The sequence below is a fragment of the Chlorocebus sabaeus genome, chromosome 10, assembly GCF_047675955.1.
Source record: "Chlorocebus sabaeus isolate Y175 chromosome 10, mChlSab1.0.hap1, whole genome shotgun sequence".
NCBI lineage: Eukaryota > Metazoa > Chordata > Mammalia > Primates > Cercopithecidae > Chlorocebus > Chlorocebus sabaeus.
Genome location: NC_132913.1, coordinates 120,339,160 through 120,366,593, shown reverse-complemented (window position 1 = coordinate 120,366,593; position 27,434 = coordinate 120,339,160). Strand labels below are relative to the sequence as shown.

Below are 27,434 nucleotides of genomic sequence, written 5' to 3'. Positions count from 1 at the left end.
CGTGAGCTAAGACTGCGCCACTGCACTCCAGTCTGGCGACAGAGCAAGACTCCTGTCTCAAAAAAAAAAGGAAAAAAAAGAGGAAGGCTATTGGAGATAGGAGATATTGGAGAATATTGGTAAATAAAATGAGGTTGTGGCCCCCCTCAGCTGGTTTGTTTAGAAGCAAAATTCTCTTTCCATCAGTGACTGCTTTTTCAATGAAGACTTCCCATTTTCCCATTTTATGCATGGGGAATGTGTAGCTAATGGATAATTTTTTCTCAGTATACAAATTATATGAAATATGTAAATTAAAAAATAATAAGTGAAAATGAAATACGTACAGGACAAAAATGAGCAATTATGAGAGGAATTTCCAGAGTGAGGTTTAGGTGAGCAGTAATTTTCATAACCTCAGTGAGTATCCTCAATACTTTGTTCAACATTTGTTTTTCTTCCCCTTCAAGGTATATGGATTCCTTAAACTCTACTCCTAGGATGACCTATCTCACACCCTTATAGTGAGGTTTTTAAGATCCCTTCCTTTCTTAGATCTATAAATAGAAGATGAGACCCAAGGGAATATTTAAGTCCAAACGGTCTGACCTCATTTTCAGAGCAACCTTTTCCCTAACAGCTTATCCTCAAGTCCGAAAGATTCTTAGCTAGAACCCACAGTTAGAATTTAAGGAATGTTTTAAAATCTATTCACCTATTTCCATACAAATTGGAAAAAATTTCAGGCTACTCCATCCATCCTTAACATCAACTTTTGAGATAAGCAGATGAAAACAGAATCACATCAGATCTACAAGCTCCCAAATCCAGCTTTCAGGCACCAATTCTTTATTACTATTATTTTAAAATATTTTAAATATTATTATTTTTAAATTATTATTTTTTTGAGATGGAGTCGCACTCTGTTGCACAGGCTGGAGTGTAGTGGCGTGATCTCAACTCGCTGCAACCTCCACCTCCCAGGCTCAAGTGATTCTCCTGCCTCAGCCTCCCGAGTAGCTGGGATTATAGGTGCCCACTACCATGCCCAGCTAATTTTGTATTTTTACTAGAGACAGGGTTTCCCCATGTTGGCCAGGCTGGTCTCTAACTCCTGACCTCAAGTGATCCACACGCCTCAGCCTCCCAAAGATCTGGGATTACAGGCGTTGAGTTACTGCATCTGGCTTTAGGCACCAATTCTAAAGGACAGTCCTGAAAGTTAGGTTTTACTGTCATGTTGTTTTCACCAGGGCCGGAAGGCTCTGAGGGAAAGAGAGAATCCTACCAAGGGCACAGTAGGTTACCGCCTGCCTCTCACTGTGTGGGGTCTCAGGCTCTTCATGATGTCCCACAGGGACTTCAAACTTAACCCAGTCAACACTCAATTCCCCTCAGCCTGTTCCATGTTCCACTGCTTACCATTTCACAGCAAATGGCAACACCATCCATCCATCCTGCTCCCCAAGCCTGAGACCTTTCCACTCTTCTTGTCCAGCTAATTCTATCCCCTACATTTCTGAAATCCGTCTAACTCCTTTTCATCCACACTACCAAAACCCTATTCCAAGTCACTGGTATCTTTTACCTAGTCTAGCAGCCTCCTCACTGTTCTGCCCTCCTGACAGGACAACAACCGGAACTTCCATCTTTGCGAATATATTCTATTGCACTCTGGGAGGCCAAGGCGGGCAGATCACCTGAAGTCAGGAGTTCAAGACCACCCTGGCCAACATGGCAAAACCCCATCTCTACTAAAAATACAAAAATTAGCCGGGTGTGGCGGCATGTGCCTGTAGTCTCAGCTACTTAGGAAGCTGAGGCAGGAGAATCACTTGAACCCAGGAGGCGGAGGTTGCAGTGAGCTGAGATCACGCCACTACACTCCAGCCTGAGCAACGGTGAGACTCCATCTCAAAGAAAAAGAAAAAAAAAAGTTGTTTCACTGTTGCAAAAAACATGGGCAGCCTATACTGTTTGTTATTCCTGAAGCAGTATTCCCCATCCTTTCTGCCATTCTTTCAAAGTGCAAATTCAGATGTCACCTTTTCCAAGAAGCTAGAGTGCAGTGGCATGATCACAGTTCACTGCAGCCTTTAACTCCTGGTCAAGGAATCCCCCTGCTTCATTCTCCCAAGTAGCTGAGACTAAAGGTGTGCACCACCATGCCTATTTTTAAAATTTTTTGTAGGGATATGGTCTCATTATGTTATCCCAGCTGGTCTCAAACTCCTGGCCTCAAGTGACCCACCCACCTCAGCTTCCCAAAGTGAACCACTGTGCCCAAGCCTGCCTTGCATGGTCCATAAAGATAGACAAAAATAGCCGTGGGTAACACAGAAGGGTGGAAAGGAAACAGGCCTGTCCTGAAAGCCCAGCCTCCCATAGCAGAAAGCTGTGTAACACTGGGAAATGTTCTTAATCTCTGCACCTTGGTCTACTCATTACTGGTGAAACTGGGATGTCACCTCATAATGCAAAGTAATTATATGATATATATGATATACAGAGTGATTACAAACATGTATTGGTTCTCTTCTTGGAACACCTGATCGGATTAATGGTCTGCTTTCAATACAAATAAGCATTTAAGTTTTTAACATACTTTTAGTACCATCCATTATTAGCATCATTTTCCAACTAAATTACTAAAGATCCTCCAGGGAAATTCATATTAAATATGAAACAATACTTTAAAGCACCATACAATATAAGTTGTTATTACATGAGGCACAGCTCCTGCACTGAAACGCCCAGTAAATACTGGCTACTTATTTTGAACCAGTTAAAACATTAGTTATTAATAAAAAGAAATATTTTCCTTCTTGAAAAACAATGCTCCATGGAGACTCACACAGGATAACTGGTATCACCTGCACTCCTCCAACACTCAGCTAAGACTTTAAGACTGTGCTCACCTAATAAACTGGGATCTGCTCGGACCATCTTCTGCTTTTTCTTCTTCTTGCCACTCTGCACAGCCTCAAAATTGGATTGTTGGTTGTTGCTTTGATTGGTCTGAAATACTGAATGGAGTGTACTGTGGTTCATCCCCCACACAGAGTCCTGCGAAATAAGCAGCATGACTGAGATTACGCAGCAGATTCAGACTTGGCTCACCTTAGGAAAATGTTTGGCTTGTCCTCACCTAATCAAGTACAAGCTTAAAAGCAGAAAACCAAAAAGCTTATCATCACATGTTCTAATAATAAAACCAAGAGCAGGCCACTGAGCCACCATTCTCCTCTATTTAGACTGAGGCATCCCACTCAGGGCTCAGTGCCTCCACAAAGCCTGTCCTGGCTAACTCTGGGTTTCTACCCTGCTGTGATGGCAGAACTTCTCTGGTATATACAGAGTCTGTACCAAACACTAGGAAATGAATACTGCAAATAATCATGAGCAGATCACTGCACCCTAGCAATATACATCTCTCACCTAACTAAGAGCAGAAAACCTCTTTGTTCCCTGGGCCCCAGGACAGAGAGGACAGGGGTGGCATATTACCAAAGTTAAAGTCGTGTACCTTATTCCTATCAGCAATCCCAGAAAGGATCTGACCCCAAAATACTGTTTGTATACTTTCTACCAACTGGTTACACTGTGAAATTGCCTACTAGCCCTTCATGCCTCTTATCAGCCAATGAGCCAGTTGAAGGCACAGGTGGTAGTAGTGGGGGAGAAGTGGAAAAAGCTCTGTGGAAGGACAAACCTGGTGTGAGCATGTGTGTATGTGTGCGCCCATGGGTGCACGTGCTTACTGGGCTTCCACCTTCCTGTTTTAGCCTACAGTGGAGCCATTTCACAAATGCAAACAGTCTTCTATATTGCTGTATGATGCCTTCTCCTTAAAATATTTTTCCTAGGGCTGGGCGTGGTAGCGCATGCCTGTAATCCCAGCACTTTGGGAGGCTGAGGCGGGCGGATCATGAGGTCGGGAATTCAAGACCAGCCTGGTTAACATAGTTAAACCCCATTTCTACTAAAAATATAAAAAATTAGCCACGCATGGTGGTGTGTGCCTGTAGTCCCAGCTACTCGGGAGGCCGAGGAAGGGGAATCACTTGAACCTGGGAGTTGGAGGTTGCAGTGAGCCGAGATCGTGCCACTGCACTCCAGCCTGGGCAACAGAGTGACACTTCGTCTAAAAAAAAATAAATAAATAAAATACTTCCCTAGTGTTTCAGTGTTTACATCTTTCACTTTCCTTCAATTTATGCCTGTTAGCCCATTACCCAGTTGGATGTTAAATGCCTTGTACTTCTCTGTATCTTCCACATCCTCACTGGAAGTGACCCATAATGAATACTGATTCTCTCTAGAAAAACAATTACAGGAGGAAAGGATATGAATATCTTTACGCCCTTCCATAAGCCTTGCCAACTTGTCTTTCAGAAAACTTGTACAATTGATTCTCACAGATTCTGTATTTGTGAATTCACCTACTTGTTAAAATGTATTTGTAACCCCAAAATGAATACTTGTAGTGCTTTTATGGTCATTCTAGAAATACACATACTCAGAGCAAAAAACGTGAGATGCTAAAGGCATATATTCCCAGTCAAGATAGAATAAGGAAACAATGCCTTCTTATTACAGTTCTCAATACTGCCAACAAGTGCTCTTTTTGTGGTCTAAAGTGCCATGTTTTCCAAATTTTTGCGCTTTTTATTAATGATTTCTTTTTTTTTTTTTTTTTTTTTTTTTTTTGAGGCAGAGTCTCACTCTGTCACCCAGGCTGGAGTGCTGTGGTGAGATCTTGGCTCACTGCAACCTCTGCCTCCCAGGTTCAAGCAATTCTCCTGCCTCAGCCTCCTGAGTAGCTGGGACCGTAAGAGCACATCACCATGCCTGGCTAATTTTTTTATTTTTCATAGAGACGGTATTTCACCATGTTGGCCAAGCTGGTCTTGAACTACTGACCTCATGATCCACCCACCTCGGTCTCCCAAACTGCTGGGATTACAGGCATGAGCCACCAGATTTCACTGTTTAAAGTGGCCCTTAACTATAGTGCTGAAGAACTGGTTGGTGTTCCTAAGTACAGGAAGGCTGTGAGGTGCCTTAGGAAGAAAATATGTGTGCTGGATAAGCTTCATTTGGGCAGGAATAGTAGTGCTACTGGTTGTGAGATCAATATTAATGAATCAACATATATGAAATGAGGTGTTTTTAAAAATACACACACACAAAACAAGATTATGTACTGATCAGGTGAGGAAAATGTTGTGACTAGATGTTTATGGGAACCTAACCCTATATATCCCCTAGGAGCAATGGTTCAGTATTTGCTCAAATTCAGTGTTCATGGGGACTTTACAGAATATAACTACTGTGAATAATGAGAATCATTGCTGTATCTTTTACATCCTCAGCAACATGAAGTATCTGGCATGCTGCAGTGTTGTCAGTACTGAGTACAGTGCATCCTGAACACTGGAGAATTCAACATTTTAAGTTTTAACTTTTCAAAACCAGATCTATGGGTTTGACACGTTGAAATGTGCAATCTAACTATGACACAAATACGAACCAAGAAAAATGCAACTGGCGAACCTAGTGTAAAATGAATGGTCGTAACTTGCTATTTGGGAGATACACAAAGGTATCTGGACAAGTAATTTGAAAATATGAAGTCTACACATTTTTAAAAGCATGGTTACTGGATATACAAAAATGGTACCTTTGTATTAGTTTTCATTTCTTGGGTTACTCAACATCTAAAGGTATTAATCCTCAGAGGTACTGCATACACTACACTACTTTATACCTGCTGCTGCGGCTGCTGTTGCGGCTGCTGCTGTGGCTGCTGTGGTGGCTGTTGCTGTTGCTGCTGCTGCTGCTGCTGCTGCTGCCGCTGCTGGTTGGCTTTCTGTTTGGCACGGCGCTCAAGGAACTGCTTGGCAAACTCCTTGGCCTCAGAAGTATCTCCCAAATAGGCCCTGATATAATCATGGACTTCATAAGGAGATTCTACTTCTTTCAGGAAAGAAACAAATGTGGGAACTGCAAAATGGGAGGGGAGAAGACAAGGGTAACAATGAAATAATGAAAGAGAACATATAAAAATCAGTTTCCATTTTTAATATATCTCTATACCTAATCAAACATTAACGACAGAAACTTGATAAGTATGCAGCAATTGTGTTTAAATATTCTTTAATCTACCCTACAGAAATGAAAAAAACACTATAATCACAACACCCATGTTTAATTTCACTGAATGTTACATTGACTGAAACAGTTACTTGACTAAGGCTAAAGTAATTTGGGGATTCATTCTTTCCTTAAAAATCCCCAAATTCAATAAATATTTATTAACTCTATGATGTGTGCCAGGCACTACAACATATACTAAAGAAAACAGCTATATCCTCCTGGAACTTTCAATCCACTGAGATTTTTTTTTAGAGAGAAATCAAATGGAAAATGTAAGCAGTGTGTGTTATAGGAGAAAAGCATGAGTATCAGAGTTAGACAAACATGGGTTTAAAACCTGACTCCGAAATTTGCTGGCTGTGTGACCTTGATGAGTTATTTAACCATTCTGAGCCTCTGTTTCCTAATTTATAAAATGGGGATAATATCACCTATCTTGTAAAGGTATCTTCAAAAATCACTGCTAATCAAATAACTGGGATACTACATGTTAACTTCAAGAGCGTGCCTAGCACATGGTAGGTGCTTAATGCATGGCAGCCATTACTGTTATTTAAAATTGTTTTCTCTGTAGACTTTTAAATCATTAGATATTGTTACACTGCTGCAAAGGAACCCTTTAAATCCTTTACTGCTGTTTTCCAGTTTCTTGGTTTTAGACAGGGTATCAGAGGTGGACTAATCAACTCAGCCTGTTAGTTATGGGAATCCTGACATGACCAGTCTCTCTTCAAACATTCAGGGATGGGAGACAGTTCTGTTTGTAAACAGCTAACCATCAGCAAGTTTTTCTCTAAACTGTGCCAAAGCCTTTTCACTTCTGCACATTGGTCCTAGTTTTACCTCACACAAAATAAGTGTACTTGCTTTATCACAATTCCCACCCCCTCCCCTAAAGGTAGAAAGGGAATGATGTCACATCACCTCAGCCATCACTTGTCCAGGTTGACCTTTGTCTCCAGCATGACAGTTACTTTTTTTTTAACCTGACATAGCTGGCAATGTTCCCCATAAAATGAACAGTATGGAACTAAGACCTCCTCTGTCCTGTGTATCATTAAGGCAGTCTAAGATGGCATTTAATTTTTGACAACCACCAATAACCTATTTGAGTTTAGTATTACTAGACTTTTCTCACAAGTAATACTATTAAAGAGTCAAGTTCCCACGGCAGGTGCAGAGTTGACCTCCTTAGATTTCATCTTTTGACTTCTGGACCACTGTTCAAATTTGCCAGCCTCTCTGTGGGTCCTGCTCTGTCATTCCACATGCCGGGTTTCCCTCCCCAATTCTTACCATCCAAGTTATTTGCCGTATTAAGGGCATGAAGCATCTGTTCACACCACTGGGTAAATCCATCTTGGGCTTTATTTACTCCCTGAAAGAGCTTCAGCAACTTTTCTTCTTCTTCTACTTTCTTATTCTGCCGGTTAGACACACCTACAGATTTACTAAAGCAAAACAATAGGGCGATATTATATTCCCAGAAACTGTTACTATATGATTATAGCACAACACCATAAATAATGTCTTGGCAACACTGGATGGATGTCCAGTAATCCAATGCTTGGCTCCAAAAAAGAAAAAAATTCAAATATTTGGATTGGATATACCCTTAAAATCTAGTCTCAGTTAATATATCTTAATTTCTGGATAAAGGGCATCTATTTAGAAAAAAGGATGAAATTCTTCCTATGTGTCCTTAGGTAAGTTGTTTAATTTTACTAAGCCTCAGTCTCCTCATCTGTAAAATGGTACTAACACTTTTTTGGGTTATCATAAGTAATAAAGATATTGTATGAAAAGGCCTATAGCACAGTGCCTGGCAAAGATGCTCAATAAACTAACAAAAATTTATTGTCCTATATTCATAATATGTTAGGCCCTAAATCAAGAAGAAACAATCTGACAACACTACCATTTATTAAGTAGTTACTATGTGCCAGGCACTTACTACTTATCATGTATTCATTTAATCTTTGCAATTACATGCATAAAGTTGTTATTATTATCTTCATTTTACCGATGAGGGAACTGAGGCCCAAAGAGGTTCCCTCTTGCCCAAGGTCACACAGGTAATAAGTGGTAGTGCTGGGATTTGAGTTCATGTATTTAACACTAAAACCCATGCTCGTTCAACAACACTGTACACTGAGGAAAGAAAGATGAAGATGAAAATGTAACTAACTTATAAAAATAAATAGGTTTAAGGTCATTACAGAGGTATTTTATAATACTCATATTAATAGTATGAATCACTTAAAAATACAAATTTAGGAAAAATGCTAAGGTATCTAAAGAATACCTTGGAGAAATGTTCAACAACACAACACAAACATCATACTATTCCTAATATTTATTAAGTGGTTACCATGCGCTAGGCGATAGAATAAGTGCTCAGCAGAAGGAGCCCCAAGAAATAATACGAATATGTTTCTATGGGGAAGAAAGCAATCACCATAATTATGACTGCATGTGCTTGAACACAGATGAAAACGGTAAGTAAAAACTAAATAACTACCTTTTCCTGCCCACCCAACATCAAACTTCCTCCATCCTCACCTCCCAACCAACCAAGGTGCATAGGTGTGGTCATTTTGAGCCCTACCTGAGACTGGCGTTGTTTTTATTTTTATTTGTTGAATTCCTAGGTCCCACCTCTTTAACTGCATCATCCCAGAATCCCATGTTGGAGTTTTTAGTGTCAGCATTACTCCAAATACTACTGACTAGGTCAGATGCCCACTGGTTAGGAGGACCAGTATTTATAGAGCCCCAAACAGAATTCCCAATGCTGGTGTGCAGGTTGGAATGCTGTTAAAGAAAAAGAGAAAAATGATTATCGTTAATCATGTTAAAAAGATAAGAAGACAGTCAGAAAAGATAATACTAGTCCATAAAACGACAGCTTAGGAAAATGCACACACCGTATTGTTACGAGCTCTGTTTGGTTGCTGGTGCTGCTGCTGCTGCTGCTGCTTTTGCATTTGCCTGGCCTCTTCCTGCTGGATCTCCAGAAGAGATTTCGTGGTACCTGAAGGTTTGCTGACATTCCCCCAACCTGACAGTTTCTGCTGTTGCTGCTGCTGCTGCTGCTGGAGAGCTTTCATCAACTCCCTCTGCTGGCGCCTTTGCTGTTGCATAAAAATAGAACCTAGCTGAGGATTCCTGTTTTTAGATAATAGTTATAAATATCCGGTATACTAAATGGAATACAAACACATAGTAGCTACATAAAATTAACTTGATGGGATTAAATTCTGCTGTTGCAAATAAAAATGTAAATCGCTAACAGTATTAAAAAGGAGAATAAAAACATCAAATGCAAAATTACTTCTTTTTTTGTTGTTGAGACGGTGTCTCAGTCTTTCGCCCAGGCTGAAATGCAGTGGCACACTCTCAGCCCACTGTAACCTCTGCCTCCCAGGTTCAAGCTACGACGCCCGGTTAATTTTTTGTATTTTTAGTAGAGATGGGATTTCACCGTATTGGCCAGGCTGGTCTCGAACTCCTGGCCTCAAGCGATCCACCCACCTCGGCTTCCCAAAGTGCTGGGATTACAGGCATGAGCCACCATGCCTGGCCTCAGAATTACCTTTTTATTTATTTATTTATTTTGGAGAGAGGGTCTCACTCTGTCACCCAGGCTGGAGTGCAATGGCACGATCTCAGCTCACTGCAACCTCCACTTCCCAGGTTCAAGTGATTCTCCTGCCTCGGCCTCCTGAGTAGTTGGGATTATAGGCACCTGCCACCATGCCTGGCTAATTTTTTTATTTTTAGTAGAGACGGGGTTTCACCATGTTGGTCAGGCTGGTCTCGAACTCCTGACCTTATAATCCACCCAACTTGGCCTCCCAAAGTGCTGGGATTACAGGCGTGAGCCACTGCACCTGGCCAGAATTACTTCTTAAAAATTAAGTAGGCCTTTGGTTAAGCATAGAAATAAAACACATGTTTACTTCCTAAAACCCCCACCAAAATGATAATTTACACACACACACACACACACACACACACACACACACACAGCATAAACCCATAAGGACAAAGAAAACAGAATAGATTTTTTAAAATCTGAAAAGCAGATAAATAATGAGAACCAATGTAACAGATCCAATAAATTGAAATCTAAGTAAAGGAGCTCAGAAACAGGCAGATTCATAAAGAAGGCTCAGAAACTGGACGTGCTGAGTCTCTCAAACAGAGGAAGACTGGCTGAAAGGCTGTAAAAAGAAGCAGTTAAGACTCCAAATTGCCTCCCGCACTCTATGCAGTTAGGCAATTCACTCTCCCTCAACACAGCAGAAAATTGAACATTCCCTGTCTGAAGAAGCCAAACCAGACTGGCACATTATCCTGTGGGGAAGCCAACCAGCTTGACAAGAAAACACACCTATAGGTAGGTACCAACAAATTGGGGCAGGGGTGGGGGGTGGACGTCCCCAACAGAACAACCCAGCCAGAAACGATTACAGGAAAGTTCATCTAGGTGCTGTACATACCAGAATCTCCAATCAGCTTTTGAGTGCCTTATTTGTAAATAGGAACAAACAGCCCAGAATCACCTAACATTTGACATAAACTTCGAACATAAAAGCCAAAAACAAAAACAAACAAAAATAATTCAGCAGAAATAGAAATAAGAGAACAGGAAAATAGGAGTTGGCTTTTTAAGAAGCTATCAGTAAGTAATATCCTTAAAGAGATAAGATGCTGTATTCAATGAAACAAGAATAAAAGGCTATAAAAAATACTTAAAAGAACAAAATAAGGACTCACAGACGTTTGATATAAGATAGCACATATTAAAAGCTCAACATGGCCGGGTGTGGTAGCTCATGCCTGTAATACCCAACATTTAGGGAAGCCTAGGCAGGAGAATCATTTGAGCTCAGGAGTTCAAGAATACAGTGAGTTACCATCACACCACTGCACTCCAGCCTGGGTGACAGAGCAAGACCCTGTTTCTAAGAGAGAAGCCCAATAGAAGGACTGGAGGTAAAACTGAGAAAATGCCCCATAGAAAAGATAAAAAGGGCAGGGTGCAGTGGCTGATGCCTATAATCCTAATACTTTGGGAGGCCAAGGTGGGAAGATCGCTTGAGCTCAGGAGTTTGAGGGCAGCCTGGGTAATGTAGTGACACCTGTCTTAAAAAAAAAAAAAATTTTTAAATTAGCCAGGCATGGTGGCACACGCCTGTAGTCCTAGCTACATTCCAGCCCAGGAGACAGAGCGAGACTTTATCAAAAAAGATAAAAGCACAGAGATGGAAAATGGGAGAAAAAACATGAGAAAGTAAAAATCAGTCCTGGGAGAAACATGTAAATAACAAGAACTCAAGAAAAATAAAACAGCAGCTATGTAGCAAACTGAGAGTGTCCAGATTAGAACAGGTTAGAGGCCCCTAGAAAGGATGCCTCCAGGGATGACAATGAAATAAAATTATCTTAGGTTTTTCTATGTAAGAAATATGTATTAAGAGGCACCCTTATGAAGGGTATGGGAAGACTTAAAACTTCCAAGAAAATTAAATGAAAATACAAATGAAGGCTGGGCATGGTGGCTCATGCCTGTTATCCCAACACTTTGGGAGGCTGAGGCGGGTGGATCACTTGAGGTCAGGAGTTTGAAATCAGCCTGGCCAACATGGTGGAACCCCATCTCTACTAAAAATAAAAAAATAAAATAAAATAAAATAAAATAAAATAAAATAAAATAAAATAAAAATAAAATAAAATAAAATAAAATAAAATAAAATAAAATTAGCTGGTGGTGGTGGCAAGTGCCTGTAATCCCAGCTACCTGGGAGGCTGAGGCAGGAGAATCACTTGAACCCAGGAGGTGGAGGTTGCAGTGAGCCGAGATTGCGCCACTGCACTCCTGCCTGGGCGACAGAGCGAGACTCAGTCTCTAAAAGGAAAAAAAGAAAAATAAAATACAAATGAAATAATTATTAACTTCTGGCAGGCGGGAGGAGACCTAGGATTCCTTGTCATCACCACTATTATTATCTTTTCATTTGGTGGGGACCAAAATTAGTGGAATAATTTTTAGCCATGAAGGGAGAGACATACTCTATTCTGCATCCATTTGTTGATAACCTTTTAGAGAAAGATGATTCTAGAGAAAGTTCAATCCTTTTTTTTTTTTTTTTTTTTTTAAATAAAGGTAGGAAATAAGGTCATCTTCAAGTGTGAAGAAACATCTTCTCTTACTGGATGACTTCAAACACACTACATGGTAAATACATATAGATAATTTCCACTTCTCCTTGTGTATCCAAAGCCCTCCTAATTTCAGTAAACCACATGACCCAAATCCAAAAATGACAACTTACATTCTCTAACAAATTGACAGCTCTACCTCAAATCATATCCACATAAATATTCTTCAGGACTCTGCTATATTACATCACCTTTTCAGAGGCCCTCTCAGACCACACTACCTAAATCTGGACAATCCACCACACCATCACCACCCCTGATTCACAACACTCTCCCTACCCACTTTCCCTTGTTATCTCTCTGACACTTATCAACCTCTCATACACTATATTTTCTACTTTTCTCTCCTCAACCAGAGGGTCAGCTTCATGAATGCAGAAAATCTTGCCTGTTTTAGACTCAGCTATATCCCCAGACCTTAAGTAGGTAGGTATTCAGTATACATGTGTTGAATGAATGAATGAATGAGGTACCAAATGGCATACTGAGCCAAACTATGAATTATTCACTTTCTCCTCTCTGTCAAAAGCTGTGTTACTCCCCTTCCCTTTTACACTCTCTTGTATCCTTCCTTCCCTAATGATGAACTGCAGGATATACACTTAAAAGCAGAGGTACTTTATTTCTGTCATATTTTTCTAGACTAGTCAGGGAACCCAGTGTCTTTGGAGAAAAATATGTTTTACTTTCTAGACATCAGACTTGTAAAATGCTTAAGAAAACTGAACAGTTATGTTACTCAATCTCTCAATCTTCATGATATTCCTATGAGATACTTCACATTTGTTAGGGTAACCAAATTATGGGATGAAGTTTAATAATGAACGTCCAATTCAGACACACAACAATTCTGACAGTAATTGTCCTCAGTAACCACTAATCCATAATGCACACTAGATATTCTGGAACATTGCTTGACTAGATCCCTTTTACTTTAAAATTTTACCTCTTCTCGAAGCTGCCGTTCTCGTTCTTCCTCTAGTTTTTGGATTTCAGCCAACGACAGCGTGGCCTGGGACTGACATGCTGTTGTATTGGACTGCTGGCCCCACGTTGAAGAAGAGGGAAGCTAACAAAAAAGGGAAGGCAGGAAAGTTCATGAGGAAATGTGGACAGGAAACAAAGAAGCAATAATGCATTATGTACACCCAGAACAAATGCATTTCTCTCAACTCCATTTACCACATTCAATTCAAATTTCCTTCTTCATTGCTTTTACTTACTATCCTCTCAGCTCCTTTTGCTTAAGTTTTTGTCACTGCTCCAAACCTGTTTATTTTAAAACAACTTATAATACACATATACACTTATATTTGATCTAACACTTGGTGACAACAAATTTGTTACATCTGGTACTGACATAAACAGCAATATACAACCATAAAGAGGAGTAAACAAAAGAATCACTAAATTTGCTTAAGGATTTTTTAACTGACAAAAGCAACAAAGGACATGATATGCTGCTGTCCAGTGAAAGGGTTAAGGGCATGATTTCTGAGGGTAGCACCGTGAGATTTCTCATCTCATGAGAGATGCTGGCATAGTTCTTGATCAGCCTTTATGAAAGGGAGCCACTGTTAACTAGGCTGTAGCTTCTGGTCATGAGCATTAAGCTGCTTTTAATCAATAATTTTATTTTTCCCATCCCTTAAGATTATTGACTAAAATACAGTATAAATATCTGGGTCCTGAATATTTCAATATTCTCAAAGCCTGATTATTCTCAGAGAAACCCTTGCTCTTCCTGGCTAGAAAAAGATACACTTTTAATACTGAGGCATCAAACAAGTAAACACAATAAAAAAGAAACCTAACCAGACTTTAAAAATGTGTTTAATAAAAATAATACACGCATATAGATCAAAACAAAAAAAATCCCAAATAGTCCCCCAAAAGAATGTACCTACAGCAGAAATCTGTAACAGTGGCTATTGATAGGATAAAAGGTATAAACAGTTTAAACCACCACTGATATTGCCAAACAACTCATCAAATGAATGTCTTCAACACTACTGAACATAATCAACCCTTAACATTTTTTGGCCAATAAGATAGACAATAAGGCAATTCTCTCAAAATGCACCTGCCCTGGGGTTGGTGAGGGGTGCAGAGGGAGGTGTTGAGAGGCAAAACTGAGCAAAAATTAACTTTTTCTCCATAGGAAATGACTCATTTGAAGGCACTATCAAGATCAAGTAAGGCAGTAGATCTCAAACTGGCAGCATAACCTGAAGGGACCTATAAAAATGTAGAGGCCCTGGCTCCACCACACCTAATCAATCAGAAGATCAGATGGGAAGGCAGGAGAATCAGCATATTTTAATCATTCTGATGCAGCCAGTAAGCACTGATGCTGTCTAATATCACAGTAGATGTGTCACCCCATGATGACCAGGAAATAATCTTTCAAGCCCGCTTCAGCAGAACTCAGTCAGCGCCAGGAATAGAGGCAATGCCTCCAGAAACGGCCGTCTATCCTCACAGGCACCTCTGAGAATCTTCCTATTGCTGTGCCAATAAATATTTATTCTCTCCTCCTCCCTGGCCCTACTCTCTATTTCTCTCTCTATACACATACACATATACACACATACACACATACATACACACACACACACACACGCTCTCTCTCTAGGTATATATACACACAAAGCATATACTCCATATTTCATAGGTCTGCTCTCTAAGGTAACTGCAGACCAAACTTAAGTATTCCTTATATAGACTTATGTCTGTTGATAGCTTTCATTTTCCTTAAATCTTCCTTGTATATTGGAAATAATATCCCAGAACTCTTTCAACATTGCCTCATGACACTTACCAGCCCAACCATCACCCTATAATGCCCACTCAGGAGAACTGCAGTGTGTCAATCATGCTTCTCAGAACAAACTTTTGACAAATCAAAAGAAAACAGGGACCCCTGAATGTCTAATATCCTTCACTGATTTTTGAAACTATATTCTTGTTCTGCCCTGACATTGCTATCTTACATTTCAACACTGGTTTTGCTTTAAGAAATAACTGTTTCACTGTCAGAATGACAGCATGAGGAGCTGCGTGGACCTGCTCCCTGGCAAAACTGGTGAAGATAATTTTTAAAATAATCATTTAAACTCTCTGACTGGCAGCAGGGCCTCACACCTGTAATCCCAGCACTTTGGGAGGCCGAGGCAGGCGATCACTTGAGGTCAGAAGTTTGACATCAGCCTGGCCAACATGGCAAAACCCCATCTCTACTAAAAATAAAAAAAACGTAGCTGGGTGTGGTGTCGCACACCTGTAATCCAGCTACTCGGGAGGCTGAGGCAGGAAGATCGCTGAGGTGGAGGTTGCAGTGAGCCGAGATCGTGCCACTGCACTCCAGCCTGGGCAGCAGAGCCAGACCCTGTCTCAAAAAAATAAATAAAGTCTCTGGTAATACTCCTAAGGACATAGAGCAAATGAAAAAAAAAAAAAAGTTTATTCAAGAGTATTTGCTAAAACTCAGTAAGAACAGCAAGAGTTTGTGATACTTAAACCAAGACCTACTCTCTCCTTCTCTCCTCCCAGCTTAATGAGACAGAAACTCCATTCTAGACTGGTACAGTCAAGACACGGCTCCCTTCTCCTCTCAGTCATCAGTCAGTAGGCTTTCTTCCTGGGAAAAGCACATCAGTGTGTCTCACCCTGATGCCAGTTACCTGTGACAAATGCTAAATTCCAAACAAGTGCAACTGATGTGGGGGCTCTCTTCTTGTGCCCAGCCTCACTCATAGGATGGAAACTCTTGACCACAGCAACACCAACACTAGGGCCGTGATCACCAATAGGGCTGGCTGGGCCAAGCCACCAGGAGAAGCAAGCCAAGGAGACCTGAGGCTACTATTCTGCTCACCCTTCAGCAAATGTTAGAGGAAAGCAGACCACTGTGCCCACTTCCAGAGCTGACTGAGAGATTTTTGTCTGAGGGTAGGAGTGTAGGAAACAGGTAGAAAACAGAAAGCTCCAGGTTTCTTCCCAAAGGAACTGACTTTATTTGCAACAGATAGTGGAGGAGTTCAAGCCTAATGGTGTTCTCAGAAACAGTAGAAGTTGGGGTAAAAGGCAACTGGAAGGAGACTGGTAGATTCATAGGAGATACAGGCTAAACTGTAGGAGGCTGCTACCTTAACTGAGAAAACTAGTTAAAGAAAACTGGAAGAAATCCTCCTGGAGTCAAAACAAATTTCATATACAGACCTCAGGAGCTATTTTTTCAAAGAAACCTGAATTTAAGTGGATCAGTCTGTCAGTGTATGTCCCAAGGGACTTTTTTTTTTTTTGGAGACAGGGTCTTACTCCGTCATCCAGGTTGGAGTGCAGTGGTGTGATTATGGCTCACTACAACCTCCGTCTTCCATGCTCAAGCAATCTTCCCACCTCAGCCTCCCAGGTAGCTGGGACCACAGGCACACATCACCATGCCTGAATAAGTTTTTGTATTTTTTTTTTTTTTTTGGTAGAGATGGGGTTTCACCATGTTGCTCAGGTTCGTCCTGAATTCCTGAGCTCCAGGAATCCACCAGCCTCGGCCTCCCAAAGTGCTGCGATTATAGGTGTGAGCCACTGCACCCAGCCCGGACAATTTTAACCCATTTCCCATCTGCCCTGAGAATATCTGCTGGCAGCATGTGCAGCTGCAGCGTTTACCCAGAGCTAACTCGCAGGGTTTTTTTTTCTACATCATTTGGCATCTGTTTTCTGTTCCAACAAGCTGTCCTAACTGCATCAGTGCTGTTTGGATGTAATTCTCTGAAAAGCATTTAGGGGTAAGGTTAGGACTGTAATCCGAGAGTTACCTCAGGGTCAGCGCTGCAGCCACATGCACCACCAGGAATATTCTCAGGGCAACCAGGAAACGGGTTAAGAACAACAGAGCAATCGGCTAGCAATAAGTGGAGTGAAATAGCTGAGTGTGGAAAAGACAATCAAAGAGAGCCCTGCCAAACCCAATGTCACCTCGGAGTCACTCTGGGCACACCCAGTGCTGTACTCCCAGCATGGGCAACAGCAAAGTCTTCAACACGGTCGGGGGGAGGAGGGGAGAGCTGGACTCCACTAAAATAATCTATCCAGTCACAAAACAAATAAACAAACAAGAAAATCAAGCTGGGAGGGGTGGATGGAAATACCCAGAGTTGCTACAAGACATTATCAAAAAGTCCAGCTGCCAATAAAAAATTACAAGACATGCAAGAAACAGGAAAGTACAACCTATACACTGGGGAAAAAAGCAGGCAACAAAAACTGCCTGTGACAATGAACAAGATGTCAGACTTAACAAAGACTTCACATATGTTATACAAGCTGTTTCAGGGAACCTAAGAAAGCTATGACTAAAGTAGTAAAGGAAGATATGATGACAGTGTCACACCAAATAAAGAAGATTGATAAAGAGATAGATGACATTTTTTAAAAAACCAAAAGGAAATTCTGGAGTATAATAACTGAAATTAAAAACTCTGCCCATCAATGGAGGATTGGATAAAGAAAATGTGGTGTTTACATAAAGCATGGAATGCTACTCAGCCACAAAAAAGAATGAAATCTTGTCTTTCACAGCAACACAGATGGAACTGGAGACTATTATCCTAAGCAAGGTAACCCAGAAACAGAAAGTCAAATACTACATGTTCTCACTTATAAGTGGGGGCTAAACAGTGGATACAAATAGGCATATGAAGTGGAATAATGGACACTGGAGACCCCAAAAGCTGGGAGAATAGGAGGTAAGGGGTGAACAATCCAGTATCCTACTGGATACAATGCTCACTATTTAGGAGATAAGTACACAAAAAGCCCAGACTTCACCACTATGCAACATATGCAATTAAGAAACCTACACTTGTATGCCCTAAATATATATAAAAATTTTTTAGTTAAAAAAAAAATCAGTAGAGGTACACTACAGTACATCTGAACTGGCAAAAGAAAGAAATTACCTTTTTTTCAAGAATCCTTTCCAAACTTCCCAGATGGACAGTGGTTCTCACATTTTGGAGAGCATGGGTTTGTTCAAATACAAGATTTCTCAGTTCTACCCCTAGAGGTTCTGATTCAATAGGTCTGGGGTGTGAATCTGCACATCTCACAAGTTCCCAAGTGACGGAACTCTGAGAATGACTGACTCCATGCCACCTCTCCCACTACATTCACCATACTATATTCTACTTTCTGGTTTGTATGTCTAACCTGTGAGTTCCTTGAAGATAGGGAACACTAAGCCTTACTGCTCACTGCAGACCCAGCATGAAGTTAGCAGAACCTGCCATAAATCTGCTCCTCCCTTCCCAATTACTCCAATTCCATCAACAGTTCCACTATCTTCTCAGTCCTGAAACTTATTCTGGCAGGCACCCCAGCTTCTGCCTTCCTCCCTCAGCTCCAGAGAGTAATTAAGTCTTGCTGACTGCTATCAGGCCAGCTCCCTCCTGCTGGCCTCTCCTATTCATTCACACTAGCACCAACATAGCCTCTTTACTGGGCTGTGTTTACCCAGTATTCACTTTCTCCTTATTTAAAAAAAAAAAAAAGTTTTGAATCCTCCTTAAAACAACACTTTGTATATATCACCTCTTAATGTAACTTTCAATAAATGCCCATGGCCAACTGTGTTTCAAGCCCTATATTCTAGTTCCCATTTACACATATGAATGTTTACATGCCTATATTTTTAAGTTTGTGAGCTCTCTGGGAGCAACTGCCTTGTTTCATTTATCTTTGTCTCAGCAGTGCTGAGCTGGTATAGAATAGGCACTCCGGTGTTTACTGGGCCACATTAAATTTACGAACCAAACAGATTTACATGTTTTGCCTGCAACAAATTGTTGCTCATGTCCTATCCTCTTGTTTACTCCTCTCTCATTTAAATGCCTAATACAAAGTACGTGCATTATATATCTTATTGATGATCAAAAAACCAAAGTAGTAATATTCAATGATAAAGAAAGTGCCGGGCACAGTGGTTCACGCCTGTAATCCCAGCACTTTGGAAGGCTGAGGTGAGCAGACTGCTTGAGTCCAGAAGTTCAAGCCTGGGAAACACAGTGAAACACCATCTCTACTAAAAATATAAAAAACTAGTTAGGTGTGGCGGCGCACGCCTGTAGTCTCAGCTATTGGGGAAGCTGAGGTGGGAGGATCATATGAGCTGTCCAGGAAGTCAAGGTTACAGTGAACCAAGATCATGCCACTGCACTCCAGCCTGGGTGATGGGAGTGAGTACCAGTCTCAAAAATAAATAAATAATTTCAAAACTTTAATATAAAAAAAAGAAAGAAAGAAAGTACAGTTTTACTTCTACTGGTACAGCCAGCACCTACCTAACTAAAAAATGTTAGCAAGGAGCTCCTAAGGTTGATGCCTCGGGCTTTACCTTCATCTGCGCCAGTTGTTGCTGCTGCTGCTGCTGCTGCAACCTCCGGAGAGCCTCTTGCTGCTGCTGCCTCTGGCGCATTAACTCCTTCTGCCGCTGGACCTCCAGCTCCTTCCTCTTCCGTTCTTCTTCCTCATGCCGGAGTCTAGCTGCCTCCTCTTCCATCCGCAGCCGGTTCTCCTCTAATCGACGCTGGGCTTCTTCTTCTTCCCGGGCCCATTTTGCAGCCTCCTCTTCCTTTCCAGAAGGAAAAATTAAAGAGATAAAAATTTTTTTAATCGTGGGGGGAAAAAATCTGACTCACTTTTGAAAGCTTCTGTCAAATGGCTATAGAAATGACAGAGAAAGCAGAAACTCTGTTCATGATGATGCAAGGTAGAAGTAACTTTTCTTTTAAAATATATTCATAGTAGCCACAAAGGCCTGGTATGCTTACAGGATGAAATTTTAATTAAAGGACTACCACTTTAAACATGTGCAGTAAAAGTCCTGATCTCGAAGCAGCTCACCATCAACTGCAAGAAAGTCTCCTGGAAACACTGCTTCAACATCTGAGGTGAGCAAGCCTTTCAGGGTGCTGAGCGCTAAGAGCTACCAATACCTTGTAAGGACGCTGATTACCATGAAAGCATCAGCCAGTTCTGGAACCAAAGCAACTTTCCAAGACCACAGAATTCCATCTCTGGCTCTTGCCCCTTGTGGCTTATAGGCCCTTCAGAACATCTCTCCTCAAGCAGTCCTCCACCATCTACTACATTTGCCCTCACCTGGGCTCATTTTCCTTCTGCTTCCTACCCTCAAAACCATTCCATTGTGCTCTGCGAAACTCATTTCACTAAGAAATTCCCTTCATCTGTGCAGTCTGTCTGCTGTGCCTGCAATGCTTTGTCTTACCCATATCACATTCCTCTACTTCATTCTCTAAAACGTAGGTCAGAGAGAAGTCAGCCACTCGGAGACTCGCCTAGCCTTTAGGAGGTATACTTCACCTTTGCCTTTTGATTAACATCAACTATACCCTGTCCTTATCTATTTGCTTCTAGTCCACCTATGGCAGCTCCTGCTTCTACCTGTTCAACAACCACTACCTTTGTCAGGCTTCTTCCTTGTAGACAAAGCCTCCTGCCACATCAGAGGTTTAAAATGTCAGATTTTGCTTTTAAGCTCCCAGTGTAACTAGGGGTAGCCATGTGATCCAATTGGGGTCAAAGAGATGTCTACTGGGAGACCTCTAAGGAAGAAATTTTTCCCAGATAAAAGGAAGAAAGCATGAGAGAAGGACCATTCCCTATATGGATACAGGTTGCAAACAGTGTGATATCCAAAACTCTTAACCATGACATGAAACATCTGAACTCAAAAGTCAACACACCAGGAAATAGCAGAGGAGGAGTACGCAAAGGCTGTCAATCCTTAATAGCATTCACTGAGTCACTGAAGCAAGTGTATAACAGGCTGATGGGCAGACCTCCTTAGAGTGTGAGGCAACAATTTCATTTATTTAAGCTACCTTAGATGGGTATTTTTATTTTGGAGCTGAAAGTATCCTAATGATGGCGCTTACTTCTTGTATATTCATCACACACATAGGCAGTGCTTCTTGAGGACAGAAATAATTTCCCAAAAAGTCTTATACTCCACCAGAAAACAAGCACCATAACTAGCAAGTAGTACATTAACTAAACATGTTGTTAACTGTTAATGAATAAACCAAAGAATGAATCAACACACAATCTAACTTGGAAGCTATCTATCTCTAATAGAATTCAGGTTTCTGAAAAAATCTCAATTTAGAACACAGGCAAAAGTGAGCAAAACTCTACATTCTTAAGTATGGACTGCACAGAGTGACTTCCAAGGAGTCAGCACAGTTCTGACTTACAGTACTACTTACAGTAGAAAGGGGGGAAGTAACTTACAGTGGAGAAACCTGACAAACACTACTTCAGCCAAGTGATCAAGGTCTACATCAGCAGTCCCAAACCATGTTGGCAATATGTGTACCCCTTGATTTGATGTGATGAAAATGCCACCTTGCCTCTATGATCTTCCTCCCAAATATCCATAGCCCAGTCTATCCATGAGAAAAACTTCAGATAAATTCCAATCAAGGGGTACCCTATAACATACTAATCAATATTTCTTAAAACTGTCAAGGTCATCAAAAACAAGGAAAGTCTAAGAAACTGTCATAGCCAAGAAGGGCCTAAAGAGACATGACAGCTAAATGCAATATGTTATTCTCTTTTTTACAAGTTATTAATTTTTTTTGTAGAGACAGGGTCTCGCTATGTTGCTCAGGATGTTCTCGAACTCCTGGCCTCAGCGATCCTTCTGCCTCAGCCTCTTGAGTCGTGGGGATTACAAGTGTTAGCCACTGTGCCCAGCTAATATGATATTCTGAATGGAATCCTGGAACAGAAAAAGGACATTAGGGAAAAGCTTTAAAAATCTCAATAAACAATGGATGTTAGTTAATAATAATGCATCAGTACTGGTTTATCAGTTGTAACAAATGTACCATACTCATGTAAGATATTAATAGTAGGGGAAACTGTGTGCAAGGGGAAATATGGAAGCTCTGTGTATTATATTTCCAGTTTCTCTGAAAATCTAATACTGTTCTAAAAATAAAGTCTATCAATTAAAAAATCTATGTTCTTAAACATTAAAATAAAATGATTTGGGAGTTCTAGTTTCTTGTAACGACAGAGTACCACGGTTGGACTAACTGTCACACATGTAATTATAAAAGCTGAACTAAATACCAATGAACTAAAAACAGAAAAAAAAGAACAGGTATACTGAGCCAGGCCCAGTGGTTTGCACCTGTAATCCCAACTACTAAGGAAGCTGAAGCGAGAGGGTCACATGAGGCCAGGAATTTGAGACCAGACTGGGCAATACAGTGAGACCCCTGTCTCCAAAAACATAAAGTAAAAATTAGCCAGGCATGGGGCATGTGCCTGCAGTCCCAGGTACTTGAGAGGCTGAGACAGGAGGATCGCTTGAGCCCAGGAATACAAGGTTGTAGTGAGTTATAATCACACCATTGCACTCCAGCCTGGGTGACAGAGTGGGACACCGTCAATAAAAACAAACACCAGACAGAAATCAAAGAAGAATATACCCTTCCCTGCCCGCCAACTGTCTATTAATCAAAAAGCATACTGTTGAAAAAATACATGTAAGATTTTTATTTATGTTTTGCCTAAGGGCACTCCCCCATTCACCAGCAAGGGACTCGAAGCATTACTAGCAGTTCTGGTGGTCAAAAGAGAGAGTTCTGGGATAGACAAGCAGACATTAACCTGGGGGAAAATCTGGAAGAAGGACCATCAGAAGGAAGGGAACCAGAAAAGAGATGAGCCCCCAAATCTGCAGAAATCCTTGGCTGGCTCACAAACTACAGGCATGAAGTAGACCTCGGGATCAAGCTAAAAGGTGCAGCTGGAAGCTGGAAAAACTCAGTAACTGAGATTAGAGATTTCTGCTCCTCTACCATGAGTGGGGTGCAATGCTGAAGACTGAATTAATTCATCAAGGTAAGTGCCAGCCAGACCTAAACTCTCTCTTTAAAGGGACAAACCAGAAAGCATAATCTCTATAATCTACCATTCAGAATGTTCCTTATACAATTTTTTTATTATAAAAATCACTAGATATACACAAAAATGGAATAACGAAAAAATATATACCATGCAAACACCAAAGACAACTAGAATGGCAACCTTAACATCAATTTAATAGACTTTAAGACAAGGAATACAATCAGAGGTAAATAGGAACATTTCGTAACAATAAAAGGTTCACTAAGAAGACAGAACTATATAAATGTATATGCGAGTAATAACAGAGCCTCAAGACACAAGAGCAAATACTAATATCTAAAGGGAGAAATGAACAAATCAAAAACTGCAGTTTCAGATTTTAGCATCTGTTTTCTTAAGATGAAAATGCATGGCTAATTTTGAAAAAAGTTTAGCATCTCTCCCAGGAATCAATATGACAACTAGATAAAAATTAAGGACATAAAATATTTAAATGTTATCAGCCACCCTGACTTAATTGTCATTCATGAAACACTACACTCAACAATTGAGAAATATGGATTCTTTACAAATGTAGGCGGCCAGGCTTGGTAGGTCCTGCCTATAACTCTAGCATTTTGGGGGGGTGAGGCAGGAGGATTGTTTGAGGCCAGGAATTTAAGACCAGCCTGGGCAATATAGCAAGACCCCATCTCTACACACTCTATATATTTTTAAATTTTTTTCCTTTTTTAAAAAAGTAGTTAGATTTAATAGTGGGGGGTTACATACTAACTTCAGTGACACTAATAATTTTAATAAATTCTGATAACTCACTACCATCAGACCAGCCAAGACTCCGCCTCTATAAAAACTTTTTTAAAAATTAGCCATGCATGGTGGTATATGCTTGTAGTTCCAGCTACTCTGGAGGCTGAAGTGGGAGAATAGCTTGAGCCAAGGAGTTCTAGGCTGCAGTAAGCTATGATCACACCACTGCACTTCACTGTGGGCAACAGAGTGAGACTTGGGCTCAAACAAACAAACAAACAAACAAACAAACAAAAAAAAACACCCACAAATGCACATGGAATAATTCACCAAGACAAGCCATATACTGAACCAAAAGGGGTCAATACATTTTTAAAAATTGGGATCTTACAGATTATGTTCTCTGACTACAACATAACTAAGTTAGAACTAAATATAAGTAAGGGGCTAGGCACCATGGCTCACGCCTATAATCCCAGAACTTTGGGAGACCAAGGAGGGCTGATTGCTTGAGCCTGGGAATTCAAGACCAGCCTGGGAAACATGGCAAAACCCTATGTCTTCAAAAAATACAAAAATTAACCAGGTGTAGTGGCATACATCTGTGGTCCCATCTACTCAGGAGACTTAGGTGAGAGCATCACCTGAGCCCAGGGAGGTAAAGGCTGCAATGAGCTGTGACCATACCACTGTACTCCAGCCCAGATGACAGAGCGAGGCCCTGTCTCAAAAAAAAAAAAAAAAAAAAAAAAAAAAGAAAGAATATAAATAAGATTACCTGGAAAAGGCTCCTAAATACTTGGAAATTAAATAACCCATTCTCAAATAACTCATAAGCCAAAGTGGAAATTACAAAAAAAATTCAAAAGTAAACTAAATAATAAAAATGCAACATACTAAAAATTGTGACATGTAATTAAAGAAGTGCTCAGAAAGAAATGTTGCTTTACATGTATTTATTAAAAAGGAAGAAAGGTTTAAATTTTATTCTCTAAATTTTTGTCTTAAGAAACTAGAAAAAGACACGCAAATTCAACTCAAAGTAGAAGACAGAAAACAACTGTGTGGCAGGAATCAATGAAAACATAAATAAGTAACAAAGTCAAAAGCTGGTTCTTTGTTCAATCTTTCAAAAGATTGATAAACGGAACACAAACTACCAATATGCAGAATAAAAGGAGGACTATTGCTACAGATCAAACAAACATAAAAAGAATAACAATGAATAAAACTGTGCTATTGAATTTGACAACTTTGTTAAAAGGACACAGATTACAAACACTGACAAGACAACCTGATTAGCCACATAATTCAAAGAAACTGAACTTTATAAAAAATCTCTCCACAAAGAAAACACTGAGCTCTGATGGTCTCAATGGTGAACTCTATCAAAAACAAGCAGGCCTCGAAGATACTGCAGGTTCAGTACCAGGCTACTGCAATAGAGTGAAGACTGCAATAAAGCAAGTTGTATGAAACTTTTGGTTTCCCAGTGCATATAAATGTTTATACTCTAAAGTAGTCTATTAGGTGTTCAACCGCATTATGTCTTAAAAAATAATGTCTATACCTTGAAAATCCCTAGGATTTTCAAAATGATAAATGAGCACTGGCTTCAACTTAGTCACCAGCTGCATTAGCCCTTAACAAGAGAGTCAGCCTGTCCTTTTGAGGCTTTGAAACCAGGTACTAACTTCTCCTCTCTAGCTATGACAGTCCTAGATGATCTCTTCTTTTATTAGAAGGTTGTTTCACCTACATTGAAAATCTGTTGCTTAAAAAATGCAACAATCACCTGAGCTTTCAGAGAGTTGTATTCTTTTTTGATGGTCTTGGCTTGATGTTGATGGCTGCTGATCAGGGTGGTGGTTGCTGAAGGCTGGGATGACTGCAGCAATTTCTTAAAATAAGACATCAGTGAAGTTTGCTGCATTGACTGACTCTAATTTCTATGAAAGATTTCTCTGCAGTATGTGATGCTGTTTGATAGCATTTTATCTAGGGTACAACTTCTTTCAAAATTGGAGTCAATCATATCCTTTGCCCACTTTTTGATGGGGTTGTTTTTTCTTGTAAATTTGTTTAAGCTCTTTGTAGGTTCTGGATATCAGCCCTTTGTCAGATGGGTAGACTGCAAAGATTTTCTACCATTCTCTAGGATGCCTGTTCACTCTAATGATAGTTTCTTTAGCTGGGCAGAAGCTGTTTAATTAGAACTCGTTTGTCTATTTTGGCTTTTGTACACTTCTCAAAACAAGACAGTTATGCAAAAGAAAAAATGCTCATTATCACTGATCATCACAGAAATGCAAATCAAAACCACAATGAGATACCATCTCATGCCAGTTAGAACGGCAATCATTAAAAAGTCAGGAAAACAACATGCTAGAGAGGATGTGGAGAAATAGGAACACCTTTACACTGCTGGTGGGAATGTAAATTAGTTTAACCATTGTGGAAGACGGTGTGGCAATTCCTCAAGGATCCAGAACTAGAAATACTATTTGACCCAGTGATCCCATTACTGGGTATATACCCAAAGGATTATAAATCATGCTACTATAAAGACACATGCACACATATGTTTATTGTGGCACTATTCACAATAGCAAAGACTTGGAACCAACCCAAATGTCCATCAATGACAGACTGGATTAAGAAAATGTGGTACATATACACCATAGAATACTATGCAGCCATTAAAAAGGATGAGTTCATCTCCTTTGCAGGGACATGGATGAAGCTGGAAATCATCATTCTAAGCAAACTGTCATAAGGACAGAAAACCAAACACCACATGTTCTCACTCACAGGTGGGAGTCGAACAATGACAACCCGTGGACACAGGGCAGGGAACATCACACACCAGGGCCTGTTGGGGGGTGGGGGGCTGGGGGACGGATAGCATTAGGAGAAATACCTAATGTAAACGATGAGTTGATGTGTGCAGCAAACCAACGTGGCACATGTATACCTATGTAACAAATCTGCACATTATGCACATGTACACTAAAACTTAATTAAAAAAAAAAAAAAACTGGAGTCAATCTCTCAAACCCTGTCACTGCTTTATCAACTAAGTTTATGTAACATTCTAAATCCTTTGTTGTCATTTCAACAATGTTCACGACATCTTCACCAGGTGTAGATGCCATCTTAAGAAACCACTTTCTTCGCTTATGGAAAGTAGTTGATTCCATAAGAAGCAACTGCTGACACATTCAAACTTTACCACGAGATTATAGCAATTCAGTCACATCTTCAGGCTCTACTTCTGATTCTAGTTCTCTTGCTATTTCCACCACATCTGCAGTTACTTCCTCCACTGAAGTCTTGAACTCCTCACAGTCATCCATGAGGGTGGGAATCAA

At 40.4% G+C, this 27,434-nt stretch overlaps 1 protein-coding gene across 8 annotated transcripts in view; it reads right to left on the bottom strand.

Moving 5' to 3' along the window:
- Positions 1-27,434, bottom strand: part of GIGYF2 (GRB10 interacting GYF protein 2) — a 164,361-nt gene that overhangs the window by 5,206 nt on the left and 131,721 nt on the right. For all 8 annotated transcript variants that reach the window (XM_007966669.3, XM_007966672.3, XM_007966675.3 and 5 more), the window contains 7 exons: positions 19,763-19,999; positions 13,313-13,435; positions 9,066-9,272; positions 8,747-8,952; positions 7,435-7,589; positions 5,750-5,985; positions 2,898-3,045 (listed from right to left, as the gene is read on the bottom strand). In XM_007966669.3, coding sequence (XP_007964860.3) covers positions 2,898-3,045; positions 5,750-5,985; positions 7,435-7,589; positions 8,747-8,952; positions 9,066-9,272; positions 13,313-13,435; positions 19,763-19,999 — 1,312 coding nt within the window. The remainder of the gene's footprint in view (positions 1-2,897; positions 3,046-5,749; positions 5,986-7,434; positions 7,590-8,746; positions 8,953-9,065; positions 9,273-13,312; positions 13,436-19,762; positions 20,000-27,434) is intronic.